Source organism: Meriones unguiculatus, chromosome 3, assembly GCF_030254825.1.
Source record: "Meriones unguiculatus strain TT.TT164.6M chromosome 3, Bangor_MerUng_6.1, whole genome shotgun sequence".
Taxonomy (NCBI): Eukaryota; Metazoa; Chordata; class Mammalia; order Rodentia; family Muridae; genus Meriones; species Meriones unguiculatus.
In genome coordinates this window covers 172,789,413-172,805,449 of record NC_083351.1, presented here as the reverse complement: position 1 = coordinate 172,805,449, position 16,037 = coordinate 172,789,413, and the positions used below count along the sequence as shown (strand labels likewise).

The following is a 16,037-nucleotide window of genomic DNA, read 5'->3' as shown; positions in this document are numbered from 1 at the left end:
TTCCTTAGATTCAAAGAAAGCTTAGTTCCATAAATTAATGATGCATTAAAATGTACTTGTCTAAAGGTTATATATTCTGAAGATTTTATTTCACTTATTTATTTACCTTGGTGGAGAAATTGGTGTATATGTCAGGGTTTTACTGTGTAGCCCTGACTAGCTTGGAACCTGCTATGTAGTCCAGGCTGGATTCAGACTTACAGCTGTCCTCCTGCCTACCCCTGTGTGCTAGGATTTTTTTTTTTTTTCTGGCAGTGCTGGGGGATGGATCCCGGGGCTTCAAGTATTCTACTACTGGGGCAAGTCTGGAGCCATTGAACTTAAAATTTCACACAAAGCGAAGGTGTGGCAGTAAGTGGGAATTTATGCAGAGGCTTTGTTGATCCTACAACCCATGGATGGTGAAAGCCGGTGTGCATGCTGGCGTTCCCTGCTCACTCACACATTCGCAGCACACGCCTAATCTAAAGGGCTCCCTTTCAAGGCTTTCCCAGAAAAGCCTGCAGACCACCACTATCAACCCGGAAAACTGATCAGTGAACCGACCCACCTACGGTCCACACAGCCCAACCCACAATCCACACCCCACAACTGTGAGAACAGGAGAACCCCGGAGCACTCATCCAGTCATCTGAAACACACCACCTTGGGACACAATTAACCGGTGAGCAGGAAGGGGAGCGTCGGTCAGCATCTGACATCCACTCAGCAGAGGAAGTGTCGAGACAAACTGTTAGAGTAACAGGCAACAGAAGATACGAGGGAAGCGCCAGAGGGCGGTTTTCCTTCGTGCCCAGCAAAGGGTATCCGGGGACGTGGTTTTGCTGTGGATCTTGTGGTTGTTGTAGATTTTCTGCTCTTTTCCTCTCTTTGAGGCTGTGGACAAAATCTGAGAACTGGGCTGTGGCACAAGTGTTCAGCCTTCCTTGCCAGATCCTCATTTAAAGACACAGATTACTTTTTTAATTGCACTTATCTTCCTGAAAAGAGAACTAATTGGCTGGCAGGGGGGTCTGTAAAAGTCTGAAGAGGATGACTTTAATTTTTACAGTATAATCACACACCGGCTGGGAGGTTCAAAGCAAGACGAAGTCAGCTTTACAAAGTTCTACCAAAGCGGACCTACATTTCAGTAAGGTATTTTCTCCTCCTTAGCAATTACACAAATTTCCTTGACTGTTTGTTTCTATTGTAAATATAATGCAAAGCCTATGCAGCTATGTCCCAGCTGAATTTCTAGTAAGAAACTAATAATCCAACAAACACACAGGCTTGAAGTATCAATGAGAGCTGCTCTTACCATGGCATAACATCCATCCGTTGCCAAGATTAACACATCGATGGGAGAGGTATGATTGGCGACACAGATGCCTCCCTTCTGGGGTCTGTACTGCCTGCAGTTCAAGTAACGGTAAGTAAGCACTGCACCTCAGAAAACACGGGATATTTTACAGAACCACCTGTAAAGACTCATCCTATTTAAGGCCTTCCCCCGCCCCCAAGTGTTTAGATACACAGGCCTATCTTTAACGTATTATCCCCGTGTGGTATGATGAGCTGGGTGATGGGCTATTGAGCTGGGTGATGGGCTATTGCATCCTCTTCACAATTATGATCTATGCTGATTCTCTTCACAACTTTTGATTTATGTTGATGCTCTAAGTACAGTGTGGTCTTATGTTATTGAGACAGGCTCTCTGTTTGTAGCCGAGGCTGTAGTTGAGACCGGCCTTGAACACCTGATTCTCTTGCCTCAGCCTCCCAGATGCTAGGCTTACTAGGCCACCACACACAACCAATCTAAAAGCTTTAAGGAGCCCTATGTTGATAAACACCTGGTCAAAGCACATGACAAAACATCTCCTCCTATAAACGAGACAGAAAGACTCGATCAGGGTGGGAGCAGCTTGTTCTAGAACTTCTATCATTCCGGTGCTGCCAGGCAGGTTGGCTTGAGTCTGTAATCTCAGCACTTGGGAGGCCAAGGCAAGAGGATTACAGCAAACTAGGGGCCACACGGTACTACTCAATGAGCTCCAAGACAGCCGGGGCTACGTGGCAAGGTCTTGTCTCAAAGACAGTGTTACTAATAAATAATAACAATTTCTTTAAAAAAAAAATTTAAGAGGAAAGCAATTCAAAAGCAATCATAATCATTTTAATTTAGCTGAAGACTCTGCCTAGCTACTTGTATTTTCTTATCAGGGTAAAGAGAAGAGAATGAAGTATTTTTGTCTTAAGAGCTAGGTGGAGAATTCTACAAGTGGGGAGACTAAGCCTGGGCAACAGGCTCAAGCTCTGCCATGCCCAGCACTTCCAGCAGCAGCATCTTCAAGACAGACAGGCCCAGCTCAGAGCCTGACTTTGACCCTGTATCACCCATAGCAACCAAATGTAGAGTTTCCACTGTTCATCTATCCAAAGGAACAGTAGTGCCCACCCCCCAGAAAAACCCATGAGAGGCACCCCCCACCAGGACACCATAAATGCCCAGCTATGAGCACTGCTCACTGCTGGTCCTTACATTCCTTGTGACAGCATAATGCTTTGTTATGTCTGAGACACCTGAAGAGGCAATGGGTAACATGAGGCAGACACTCACTTATTGTGATAGTGAATGGTACCAGACAGGGAGCGAACACAGATCCTGCAGCAGGTGAGATGCACCAGTTCACTCAGCCAGTTTTTGAGGCTGAAAGAAAAAGAAGCCGTTTTACTATTTTGTTCTGGCTATTCCTAAGAAGCACAATAAAAGTATCAATGGGCCGTTCACGGCAGCATCCCGTGTTCTGCTACACTGAACAGTGGTTGGATTCTTGCCGTCTCATCAGTGTGTTTGCTACTGAGGTCCCAAAGTGTACCAGGGGGATTAGATAAAATTCTAATAGGAGCCAGCTTCCACCCTGCTAGGTTACAAGAACGTTCTAACCAAGACCAGCTGAGGGCTCTTTGGTCTTGGTCTTCCAGGCTGCCAGTGTCTACAACTCTTAATCCCTCTGGGTCCCTCATTCCAACTTTCCTTTGTCCCTTCATTTCTCCTTCGAAAAAAAGAAGAAAAAAAAAAAACTGGTTCAACACTTTGAACCAAAGTATGATGAAAAAGCAATAAAGACTATGAAGTAAGAATTCTCATAAGTAGCTTAAAGCGAACCCTATGAAAGCTGGCTTTGGGGACAAAGCTAGTGAGAGAAGACAGCCCTACCTACGGCTAAGTGGGGCGAGGGGACACGTCACCTGCTGTCTGGAAGCTGCCCAACCAGTGTGGTTCCTATAATCAGCAAACTGATCCCAATGAAAGCCAGGGTAACCCTGAAACAAAAAAAAAAGAAAGGCTACTGCAAACACTTGCCGGATAATAGGACGAGAGCCTAAAGGAGGCACTCACAGACTGATCACTAGCAAAGCATGGTGCATCGATGAAGAGAGCTAGAAAATCTATCAATTCTAACACGACTCTATAGATTGTTCTATGACACATTTTGGAAGGAAGAGAAGAAGATGGAAGGTTCTAACAAATATTATATGGAGACACACACTGGTAATCTCAGCACTTGGGAGGCAAGGCAGGAGAATCAAGGCAGTAGAATGCTGGGCTACATGAGACCCTGTCTGAAAAAAAAAAAAAAAAAAAAAAAAAAACAACCACCAAATAAACAAGACAAAAACTATAAGCTTTAAATTTCTTTCCCAAAAGTCAACAGATAGTCCTGTGCAGCCTCAGGGTATGCACTCTGAGCCCCACTTTGGGAGCGTTGGGTTAAGGTTCTAGAGCAATCCTGAATTTCAGTGTTTATCACAGCTGCAACAATTCCCAAAAGACAGCCTAAGCCACAATGTTAGCACATGAAGGGACACACACACAAACAGAACTTCTTAGTGATTTGCATCTGTCTGTTCTTTTTTTTTAGATTTTTATTTATGATTTATATGACATCCTGCCTGCAAACCAGGTGTCATTCACCACCATGTGGTTGCTGGGAATTGAACTCAGGACCTTTAGAAGAATAGCGAGTATCTTTAACCCCTGAGTCATCTCTCTAGCCCCAGCTGCTTGTTCTTAAGCCATGTTTAATGCTAAAAACAAGGCTGTCCCCAGTGCCAGATCTGAAGGAGGCCAGCATCTCCCACCCTAGGCACGGAAATGAAGTATCAATTCATATACCAATGGAGGCTGGCAGGAAGCAACTTCTGGAAGTCACAGTTATGTCCAAGAAGATGCTGATGACCATCGCTGTGGCTGGTACCCGGGCCTGCTCCCTGCCATCACGATAGAGAGAGCATGGCCACATTGTCATCTCTCCATCTTGAGGCTGCATTCAAGCCGCAAATCAGAAGACCTTTCAGGTCGGGAAGCCTTTACTAAGAGCCCAGTTGCAGTGGTGGAACTGGATGGAAAAAATTCACACCACTGAATGGCCCTTTTGGTGTATTGACGCTCTCCGTGATGCTTTCTGGGATAGGTGCTGTCACCTGTCAGCCTACACATCAGAGACGAGGCCATACCTGCCTGTGGGCAGTGCTGTCTTAGCTGATGCTCTGACTCATATGAAACTAATTCTCTCATGTAGGGAGGAGGTTGAGTGCAGTTTCCTGTGTAGGCATGCACATGTGAATGTCCAAAAGCGATGGATCTCTCGGGTTATTGCTTGGCTGGCATCCATTTTAAAAACATGGTTTTTAGGACAGGGTCTCTCACTGGCCTGAAACTGGCCAAGTAGGTTAGACTGGCTGCTTGAGGCTGTAGTTCTCACCATTCTGAGCTTGGCATAAAAGGCAGGACTCCCTCTCCTAGGCAGGGTGCCCTGCTCTCTGCCTGACTTCATCTGGAGTCTTTTAGACACAGACTCCCCTAACCACCTTTGATATATGGCCTCTGACACAGCTCCCAGCTAGCTCTCCCCTCCCACAGGCCTGGGTTAATTAGGTACTGTGTCTCCATTCATAAGATAGGAGCCTGCTGTATAATGCAAATCAAGCATCCTTGAAGTGCCTAGTCCCACCCACCCACTCCAAGGGGTATATAATCTTTGTTCTCTAGAATTAAAGCTGAATTAGCCATCAGCTGTTTTGGGTCTGTGGTCTCTGTATGGTGCTCACTGCCAGCCATTCCAGGCAAGCTTCTTGTGCCCCTCCTGGCTTCTCGAGCTCCTGGGAGACAGCCCCCAAGCAGGAAGAGAACCAACCACTGGCCCAGCAAGCCCCCAAAGTCTACCTGTTTTTGCTTCTCCAACACAGAGTTCTACACACATTGGCCACCACACTCAGCTCATGTTCTGGGGGTGGAATCAGGTTCTCCTAATTACCTGGCAAACTGACTGAGCTAGCTACCCACCCCCCTCTTTGCCCTAACTTCTCTTCTGCCTCCATCCTCAAATTATTTACCACTATAAGAGCAAAAGACACACACATTCATGCACACACACACACACACACACACACACACACAAAAGCGGGGGGGGGGTTGAGTGCACATTTTTATTTGGAAGAAAAAATGTAAAAGGAATAGGCAGTTAACATGGTGGCGTTTCCTAATGGAGAACAGGTGAGATCAACCCTGTAATACTCTTCGGTAGCCATTAAACACATGATAAAAAGGAACTCTAAGCTGACGGCACCATCGAACCAGGCCAATGACTTACCTCAGGGGTAGCAGGAGGCAATAGCGTGTTAGGACACCCAGTACCCACACCATAGTGAGCTTCGGACTGATGTACTGAAAGTTGACATTGGTTCTCGTGAGGAGGTTCCATGACACGAGCTCCTCAGAAGAGAACCTCTGGGTCACTTCATCTTCCACAATGGCTTCCAATCCCTTCTTGGAGAAATAAAACACATCAGAGAGCTCGAAGTCCCTTCCTCGAAGACCAGAGAGCCCTTTTTCCATGGGTGACTCATCTCTTTGGATAATACCTTAAAAGAAAGCATCAGGACATGAGAAAACGCCATAGGAGCAAAGAGCAATTGATTGAAGGGGCAACTGCGCAGAATCCGGAAAACAAGCCTGTGTGTGACCTGAAGATGTTAGAGCAGTGACTGTGGGAAAAGGTGAAGTCACAGCATCTCCACAAGGAAGCCTCTACCCAGCACTTCATAAAAATGACAGAAAAAGAGGCTGGCTCAGTGGTAGAATGCTGGCTTCAGAGGTATAAGGTCTTGAGGTCAGTACTGCCGAACATAACTTACTAAGAAAAATACTTTTACGCTAGCACTCAGGAAGCAGAGGCAGACAGATCTCTGTGAGTTTGAGGCTAGCCTGGTCTACATGGTGAATTCCAGGCCAGCCAGAGCTACACAATGAGGCCATATCTCAAAATAAAAGCACAAGATAAATAAGCAAAGCACAACTAGGTTGATAGGAGTCAGCCTGTTAGTAAACAGATACTTTTTAATAAGTAAATACTTTTGGGTTAAATGGGTACTTTCGTGTCATGAGCAAGTCTGGCGACTTGAAGGGTACCAATGTTCTCATGCCCCTCCCTGTGTAAAGTGGGCGGACGTGAAGCTGGTTTTAAAGGTGACTCAGCAGGAAAAGACTAAGAGTTCTGCAGCAGACTCTTACGTCCTACTCTCAGGACGTGAAATGTGGGGAAGTCATTCACTGCGGTACTCTTCCCTGGCCGTAATACAGAACACCCCTGTTGATAAGGCTCTAGTATCAAGTGGAAAAGGACAGGATGTTAAACATACCTAAAGCAATGAAATTTATTTATGTAAAAACACATACACACACACACACCAAGAAGACACATGGTTCTCTGTATGCAATGGCATTAGATTTTCTTCTCCACGGAGACTATTTTCCATAAAGAAACAAGTTAAAATTTGATTTTCAAAGCCATTTACCAGAAATGGAAAGAATGGGATGTTTCTTTTTCTTTTTTTTGATTTTTTTTTTTGAAAGGATAACAGCATGGTGCCCTGCAGGAGTGTGGGGAGCCCAGGAAGTCCTGACTGAAAGTGTGTGTAGTAGATAAAGTCCCAAGTGCACAGCTACGTGAGGACCCAAGGACTGTAGCGAAGCCTTCCTGGGGTGAGGCTGAGGATGGCAAAGCCTTCTTCCAGTCCAAGTGATGGCCAGTGTGTGTACCGGAAATGGCAGCATCCTCCTCCCAAATGACTGCAACTAGAGACTGCTCAACTATAGACACTTATTACCAAGACTCCCTTCCTGCGCTGTTCGTAACAAACATCCCAAGGTTCCCACTTGTTGCCTAGCAGCTTCGCTCCATCAGAGCCAAGTTTTTGTGTGTTTGTTTGTCCATGTGTCTGTCCCTTCTTCAAAGCCCCCATCAGATCTCAAATCCCAGCTGCTCTGGGTTCTGTACACAGCAGGGAAGAAAGGAACATGACTTAAAGTTGAAAGCCAGGTCGGGTTTACGACAGGCACCAGCTCCACGCTGGGCATCTTTTATATAACGAAGAAGTAAGACATTTTGAGTTTCCCTACAGAGCTAACACTTTGGAATCTGAGAGGGTGGAGAGGAAGGGAGGGAAGGAGAGAAGGAAGAAAGGAGAGAGAGAGAATGTGTGTAGTTTTGCCTAATTGTTTTATCTAATAACTTTATAATTATAACAATAAAAAAGTTAATCAAAAATGGAACAATAAAGCAAGTTCTTAAATGCATATTGGGTTGTCTTTTTTTTTTTTTTTTTTTTGAGTTAGGTCAAATCTTTCTTGCTTTTAATTAGTGCCAGAGGATAGTCCAAGATAGTGTCCCTACCAAGTTGCCCTCTTGCTACACAGGCTCTGCAATGCCACTAGGGAAGGGCGCTCTACCCAAGTACTGGCCAATACTTAGCAGTGCAACAGTTTCATTATTTAGCAACATATAAATTTCTTAAACATCTACAAGGGGAAGAAAGTACAAGCTATCCAGTAAATCTCTGAATGAAATACACGGGGGACAGTTGATAAACCTCCTAGAAATAGCCTTTCTCAGAAAGGCCAGAAATGAGAGACTGCAACTATGAGTTGATTAAGTAACTGGTCTAAGGGAAAAGAGCCCTGTCAACACTCAGGCACCCCAGACCTGCACTCCTGATATGCAATATTCTCTGCTCCAGGACCTAGTTTGTTCCCCGCCAACTCCAATGAAATGTAACAATTCTATATATAGCTTTAGCTAAGCATCTTTCAAAAGTATGTGGAGAGTTGCGATACCACAAAATCAACAAAGAATGGATTTCTAGAATACAGTGACACACAAAATAAAAACAGCAGAAAAACGAATTCAAAGCTCAGTAAGAAAAAAGGCTAAGAACATAGCCTTTATGACTCAGTATTCTAAAACGCTGTCCAGCTTCACGATACCCAGAGAGATGTTAACTCTGCCCCAATATGGCAATTTCAAGTGCTCTGAACACGGGCACCAACAGGAATAAAATTAGTACAACTGTGCTGGAAAACAATTCAGTGCTTTGGAGCAGAATAAAACATTATTAATAAACATTATTAATAAACTAATAACATTATTAATAAACTCAGGGATCCCACCTAAGAGAAGGTCCTTTATAAAGTGCCAAATGCACAGAAAGTACGAGGATGTGTCAAACACCCAGACTCACTAGCTACCTTCATTCCGCCACTGTTTGCTTTGTTGTTCTATCTCTACGTATAAAGCTTATTCTTTTCTGGCCCACCATGTTCTTCATCTCCCAACAGACTTAAGTAGAACAAAAGTATCAAAACCAAATTGGCACTAATATGATGCTGGCGTCGAATTTTCCTTATTCAAATTTTCACAGCTGTCCCAATAATATCGTTCAAAGCAATTTTTTTCCTGACCCAAGATTCAACCCAGGCTCTTACATCACATTAACCTGTCAAATCTCTTAGCAACTTTAAAACCACTAAGCAAGCTTAATCTCTCAAGATATTATTTTATTTGTCAAGCAGAGTTCTGAGCACATACATGGCAAAACCATAACAGAAAAACATATATTTCTGTAGTATGAGAGAGCAGCTACCAGCCTATAGGTCTAATATCAATAAGCACACAGTATCTGAAGATAAATTCTATTAAGTAGGTACTAAAAGGAGTTACTACTCAAAACAGGTCGCTTCCTTCCTGAGGGACATTAACTACTGCAGGTCAAACTTATGCATCCAGTTTGCCAAATTATAAACTCCTGGTAGAAAAAAACAAAAAACAAAAAACAAAAAAACTAATGTAATCAATGCACAGTGCAAACTGTGCCAGGAATCAAATTAGAGGCTAGAAGAATAGAATATTTCTTTAGACACTAAAAAGGGCATCCAGAAGGAGAGCAAAATTTAACACACACACACTCAAAATAATTCTTACACTGTCATTCGGAAAACCAGGAGTTGGTGGAGAGATAGATGGCTCAGTGGTTAGGAACACTGGCTGCAATACTTGCGGATCTGGATTTCATATCCAGCACCTACAAACATCTATATGTAACTCCAGTTCCTGGCGATCTCATGCATTCTTCTGGCCTCTTAAGGGCGCTAGGCACACACAGTGCACAGACATATGCACGGGTAAGATACCCGTACACATAAAACAAACAATAACAGTCTTTTTTTAAAGAAAGCCTAGCTGACTTAACAGATTAATCCTGGTCTTTCAGCTCCCACACACCCCTTAAACTGTCATAGCTTGATCTTAGGAAACTTTTCTTTTAAATTTACAACTCGGCTTAAGGAAATAAAGCCATCAATATCTGAACTTTGCCCTTATACCAAATGTTCACGCTGAGCCAACATAGAGCATGCTTGGATGAAAAAAAAAAATAAGAGCTGGCTCTCAGTCTAATGCAAGAGATTAATTGCACAAGCTGCCCTATGGCCCTCTGCCTTCAGCAAGTCACTGGTACATAAATAACACGGCATGTGAAAGGCCTGTGGAAGTGGAGGCAGAAGCTAAAACCATCTTAGCCATAATTAACTCCAAATTAGCTGAGTGAACTTTCGGAATAACTGCCCAGTTATAAATCACACCAGCGTTCTTTCCCTCGGTTACACGGGGAACTTTCTAAGCATCCAATTAGGAAAGGCAGGCCTGCTGCAGCACCAAAGAGGACATGGTAATTACACACATAAGTCAGCCCTTAACCTACCAACGCTGCAAAGGTCACAAGTCCACTGTTCTGAACACACTCTCTCACTGAAACCCTGGCTCATCACGAAGCCGACTCAGTCATAAGCCTGTATCAAGAAAATAGGTGGGGCTGGGGGCACAGCTCAGTCAGCAGGGTCCCTGCCTGGCCTTCACAGGGCAGTGGGCTCCATCTTCAGCGTATAAAGGCGGAAGTGGGAGGACAGACAGATGAGTGTCCTTCCACAGGACCCGTATCAGTACCCCACACCCATTTGGTGCCTCCTACCTACTGCAGCTCCAGTCTGGTGGGGGAATCAATGCTGCCTTCTCGCCTCCTTGGGTAGTAGGCGTTAGGGTACACCGACATGCATGCAGGCAAAACATGTGTACACACAGTTAAAACTGTAATTAAAAATAATGTTTCCAAGAGTGGAAGAGGCAGCACGCACCTGCAATTGCAGCAGCTCGGGAGCGGGAGGTGGGAGAGGATAACAGCCTCAGCTGCACGGTGGGGTAAGCCTGGGTTCACAGGGACCCTGTCTCAAAACAAGCACGTCCGTGATCCCAGCACTCAGGGAGGCAGAGACAGGCGGATCTCTGCGAGTTCGAGGCCAGCCTGGTCTACAAAGCGAGTCCAGAAGAGCCAAGGCTCCACAGAGCAACCCTGTCTCAGAAAAACAAAACCAAACAAACAAAGGAGGCAAACATCCATTCTGACATTGTTCCTACCGAAATATACGGAAGTGACAAATGTACACTCCAGGGGAAGGGGGGCATGGGGACATCCTGGGAACTAGTAATGTCCCATTTCTGATCTAGAACAGTGTCTCTCAACCTTTGAGGTCAGAAGATCCTTTCACAGGGACTGCGTAAGACCATTGGAAAACACAGATATTTATAGGACAATCTGTAACAGTACCAAAACTACAGTTACGAAGTAGCCATGAAAATCATTTTGTTGGGGGGTCACCACAACATGAGGAACTGCATGAAAGGGCCACAGCATCAGGAAGGCTGAGAACCACTGCTCTAGATGAAAGATAACCAAGTTCCCTTTGGAAAATATCGTGCGTTTGTACTCTTGGACTCTCCCCTGCTGTTCTTCTATCTCATTCCCGGGCATTAAACAAATGCGGCAAGGACCCTCAGCTTGCGGCCTTGGATGCTCTCCAGGGGAACATTCCGCAAACTGGTAATGTCCCATTTCTTGATCTAGATCAGTGTTCCTGTGAGGGTCTCTCCCTACCAAAACCCAGCTTCCTTCTGACCCACAGATGTGGTTGCCTAATTTCAAACAGATAAAGAACAATTACAATGGACAGCTGTAGGTTAGAGTTGGGGAGCGTTGAGATTCAAGAATACGTGATGCCAAGGGAGTGGCAAGAGCGAGGTCCAGCTGACTTAGCTGTCGAGACCCGAACATTGGTCTCAGCTCATTCTCCTGGCTGTTCCTTGCTGTGGACCTTGACATGTGAATCACCGCACCAACGACACAGGCAAATAGCTGGATCCCAGTCCACCTTCCTATCCTTTCCCACCGTGGTCTAGCTTAGCTTGGCAAGGCTTAGGTTAGCGGGACACTCTGGCTGTGCTCGCTTCGCAGTGAGTCTTGGGGTTTCTGTTGACCACTTCGCTCTTTCCCAAATACTCTTTTTTTTTATCTGTTTTTATTGTTATAAATTTAGTTAAGTGTAACAATGGAATTTAGAGCTATACTTAATGGTTGTGTGATTTTGTTTGAGAGAGCGTCTCATATCTGGGCTGGCCTCGAATGAAGTCTCCGTGTGGCTGAGGAGGACCATGAACTTCTGATCCTCCTACCTCCAGACTGGACATGTACCACAACAGCCAGAGTACGCAGTGCTGGGAGCTGAACCCAGTGTTTTGTGTGCGAGGCCGTGTGAGTGTAGGTGCCTGTCAGTCCCCTAACGCTGAAGCCACAGGCTGCTGTGAGCTGTCTGTTGTGGGTGCTGGGTATTGACCTCTGTCCTCTGGAAAAGCAATTCTTTCTGAACTGCTGAGTCATCATCTCTCCAGCCCCAGGATGAACTGCTGAGTCATCTCTCCAGCCCTTGGACATGCTATCACTTATTTTGTAATTCCTAAACTTTCTATGCCGTTTATATTGCTTAATCTACCAATCAATTTGAGTTTTAAAAATAGTCCAACAAACCAAGTATGAGGTGGTGGTCGGCATCTATGCTCTTATCCCTGGGGCCTCAGGCAGGGAGACTGTCTCAAATCAAAACATAAGTATTTCCACAAAAGAAACCCTGAAAGAAAAGACAGTGAAACAAATGTACCAAATTCTGTTTCTGTTTTGTTTGTTATTGTCTTTCGAGACAGCATTTCTCTGTGTAGCCTCAGCTGTCCTGGAACTTTTGCTCTGTAGAGTAGACTGGCTCCCGAGTTTACAGAGATCTGCCTGCCTCCATCTCTCAAGTGCTGGGATAAAAGGCTCCAAGGTCTTTTTAGAAGCAGAGTTTCACTATGTAGCCCTGGCTGTCCTGAACTTACTCTGTAGTCTGGGCTGGCCTCGAACTCAGAGATCAGCTAACCTCTGTCTCCCAGGTACTGGGATTAAAGGCTTGTGCCACACCTTGGAGTGGGGCTCCAAGTTCTTGGTAAGTGCTTTATGTGAGTGATCAGTCCATGCTGCTGGTGAGACTGTGCAATCATTTTAGAATACCATTGGCACGTTCTAACAAAACTGAACAGTTAGTCATTTACTATAGCCAAAGGATTCACCCGAATGTCTGTACAACAACTTCTCAGCAGCTCTGTTTCTAATACGTAAAAACAGTAAAAAGAAGAATAACCCAAATGTCAACCAATATAACCACAAATAAACAAACCATCAGCGTTTGTGTGAAGGAATAAATATACCACAAAATTGCTTTTAAAAATCTGCTCTTCATACAACAGAAGAAGGAAGCCTCTAAACAGAGCTGGCAGACAAGCCGGAGAGCACGCACTACGTGGGGCTGAGAAGGCTGTGACCACATCACTGCCAATGAACCCCAAATCTTACATCTTAACCCTAAGTGCCTGATCCCTGGGTGGGCTATGAAGCCACTAACTAACAATAGCCTGCTTGAGATTAAAAACGTTCAGTATTTTCACCTCCAGGCAAGTTGATAGACATCTATCATTCTTGAGAGGAAAACGTATACAGAGAGAATTCGTGGGTGGAAGAAAGAAGGCAAGAGAAAGCACACAGCCTGTTCACCTCCTCTTCCCACTCACTCTGCTCCTCTCCTTTCCTACCTGAACTTGTTTCACCCTCTCCTATAGCAGGCTTCCAGCCTGTGTGCATCCTTTTCAGTAACTGCTTGCTTGCCTAGCAGGCCAGAGGTTCAGTTTCCAAAGGGAGAGAGAAGTACAGAAAGAGGTTGAGGGCAGGAGGAAGGGAAGGAAAAAAGGAGGAAGGGAGGAGGGAAAAAATGGGACACACACACACACACACACACCGGCACATACTTCAGCGTTCACTGCAGTGCTATCAAAGGAACATCTGCAGTAAGGCCTTCTTGCCCGAGGCTTCTCCTTGCTCAGATTCAAGTCCTTTACCCCTGGGATGGCTTCAGCCCCACCATACCTCCTCCTTCCACTTGCCCCACCCTCTCCCTATCTAATCCTGCTTCTGTGTCAGGCTCAGGATCACGAAATCCTCTCACCTGAAGAGCTGAGCTTGGCATTGGTTCAAATCCACTTAGGGCATAACCTGAACCGGAATATCCAACTTCAGCTCTTTCTATCCCAACTAGCCCCATTCATCCCACACCAAATTAGGCTAGTTACTGAGCATCCTCTGTTTCCTGAGCTCCTCCTCTCCCGACTCACACCCTTTTCCTCCCATCAGTGAGACTTATCACACCCAAGAGAATGCTGTTTCTGTGTTTGCTTTGAGGTTAGGAACCACCTGCTCCAGTCACTAGGGGAAGAGATCTTAACCAATTCTATGAGCAAAGACAAAGGAAAAAAAAAAAGTCATATCAATCTTGAAATATCATCTCAAAGTTGGAAAACTTAAATCAGGCTTGACCAAAGGAGGTAACGGACACGTGTTCTTGCGCCGAAGCTAACTGGGCATCGTGATTTGAAAGCCTGCCAGCGGCGGACGCTGATGTTGACCTTGTGGGCTGGGTCAACGTGAGCAAGATTACAAGCACTCACTGATTCAGATACGTGAGCTCAAGACCCAAGCTCATTCGGACACACGAGTCAGCAAAAAACAAGGAAGTTAACTCAGCCCCGCAACGTCACTGGGGAGGCAGAAAGAGGAACGGGTGCACAGGAAACACTTCGTAGGTGCCAACGCAAATAAAGTCACACCACATTGTGGGGGCGGGGGGAGTAGGTGTCGTGTCTTGCAAAAACTTCAATTTTGTAGTGTGTTTTTTGAGACCAGGTCTCCTACGTAGATCATGCTGGTTTTGAACTCATATAGATTTGCCTGTCTCTGACTCCCAGTTACCGGGTTGAAAGGCCCGAGCCACCAGGCCTCATAACTTGCATTACTTTACGTATTCCAGCAAGTAACCAGAATGAGTTCTAGTTACTCAGTTTCAACTTCTTATCTCTTCGAACCTCGGTCTTTCTATGACTCCCGAGTCCAAGAGATAAGTGGGAATGTACCTCAGTGGTATGATGCACAGCCTGTGCAAGGCCCTAAGTTCAATGTCACTGGCTGTAGTGGAGCACCACCATCACCTGTGACTTGAAAAATGATGTCATTTACTGCATACGCTGCACTGTGGCCAACATTAAGTTAACTTTTTAGAAAGGCCCGCTGTCTTGTTCCTTCATGATGCCCATGGTGCCCTCAACACACAGTGCCTACTTCAAGACACTGAAATACGAAGGGGCCAGAGTTTGTCACTGTTATCCTGGTGCTGCAGGGCTGACTCACTTCCCAGGGTAAGTAAGCAGGTCCAGACTCGGGTTTCAGGAGCTCAGTAGCAGTCACTTCATCCCAGAGGCTGTGGGCCTCTCTCTCTCTCTCTCATTCCACTGTCTCTCAGAAGTTACAGGTGGAAGGCTTTACTCATTCTGCTCCTGGAGGGGCCTTTCTTTTGAAAATGGAATAGTCCCAGCAGTCAGTATTCTTCTTAGCCAATAGAAGCTCAGGAGCAAACAGAACTTGGAGGGAGGCATGCTGGGAAACCTTGCATCTGACCCAGGAGAGTGAGTGACGCTCCCTCACACTGTTCTGAGGGAAGGACCCCCGCCTGAGTTCTCGTCAATCACCACACACACATCACTGAACCACAAGAAAAGGGTCTCTTTAGGCCCCAAACCACTGATCTCTCCTTTCCTTAGCCCAAGATCCTCTCTCAACACAGAAGCACACCTCGTGTACCCCACCATCCCTGTGCACAGCCTGCTTTGACCCTGGTTCCCCTTCTGGCTTTATTTATATTTTGGAGTGCTGGGGTTGGGGGGAATCTAACCAAGAACAACAGAAAGAAAGCAGAAGTGGGAAATGCCACAATCCTCTTAGAGAAAAGGAGAAAGCACTGCACATCTTTATGGCTTTCTAGACCTATGGAGCAAGAGATCCACCTTCTACAGGTGAACCCACCACTGCAAAGATAAACACAGCCCCCAGAGGAATCTTCAATTTTTCATGGAGAATTTTTACCAACGAAGACAACCAGGAACTATAAAGAAATAAGAAAGAAAGAAAGAAAGAAAGAAAGAAAGAAAGAAAGGGGACTCACGAAAAGATGGCTCAGTGGTTAAGAATGCTTGCTGCTCTTCCAGAGGATCAGAACTCAGCTCCTAGCAAGCATGTAACTCACAACTGCCTGTTAACTCCCTAATTCTTCTTTAAAATGGAAAGTTTTGTTATTTAACAGAGTTTACAATTCTCAACTTCCAATGCACTAACCTGGCCTGATTTTCTCATAATTTTTAACTAATAAGGAGATTTCCCTTACATACAATGTAATTATTTATTTTTAGTTCCAG

The 16,037-nt window shown here is 45.2% G+C and overlaps 1 protein-coding gene across 5 annotated transcripts in view; it reads right to left on the bottom strand.

Moving 5' to 3' along the window:
* The window catches only part of Gpat3 (glycerol-3-phosphate acyltransferase 3), a 50,473-nt gene that overhangs the window by 10,322 nt on the left and 24,114 nt on the right, over window positions 1–16,037 (bottom strand). For 4 of the 5 annotated variants that reach the window (XM_060381024.1, XM_021655803.2, XM_021655802.2 and 1 more), the window contains 4 exons: window positions 5,640–5,910; window positions 3,235–3,309; window positions 2,603–2,692; window positions 1,301–1,394 (listed from right to left, as the gene is read on the bottom strand). In XM_060381024.1, the coding sequence (XP_060237007.1) occupies window positions 1,301–1,394; window positions 2,603–2,692; window positions 3,235–3,309; window positions 5,640–5,910 (530 nt within the window). The remainder of the gene's footprint in view (window positions 1–1,300; window positions 1,395–2,602; window positions 2,693–3,234; window positions 3,310–5,639; window positions 5,911–16,037) is intronic. The other variant, XM_060381025.1, reaches the window with a different exon arrangement.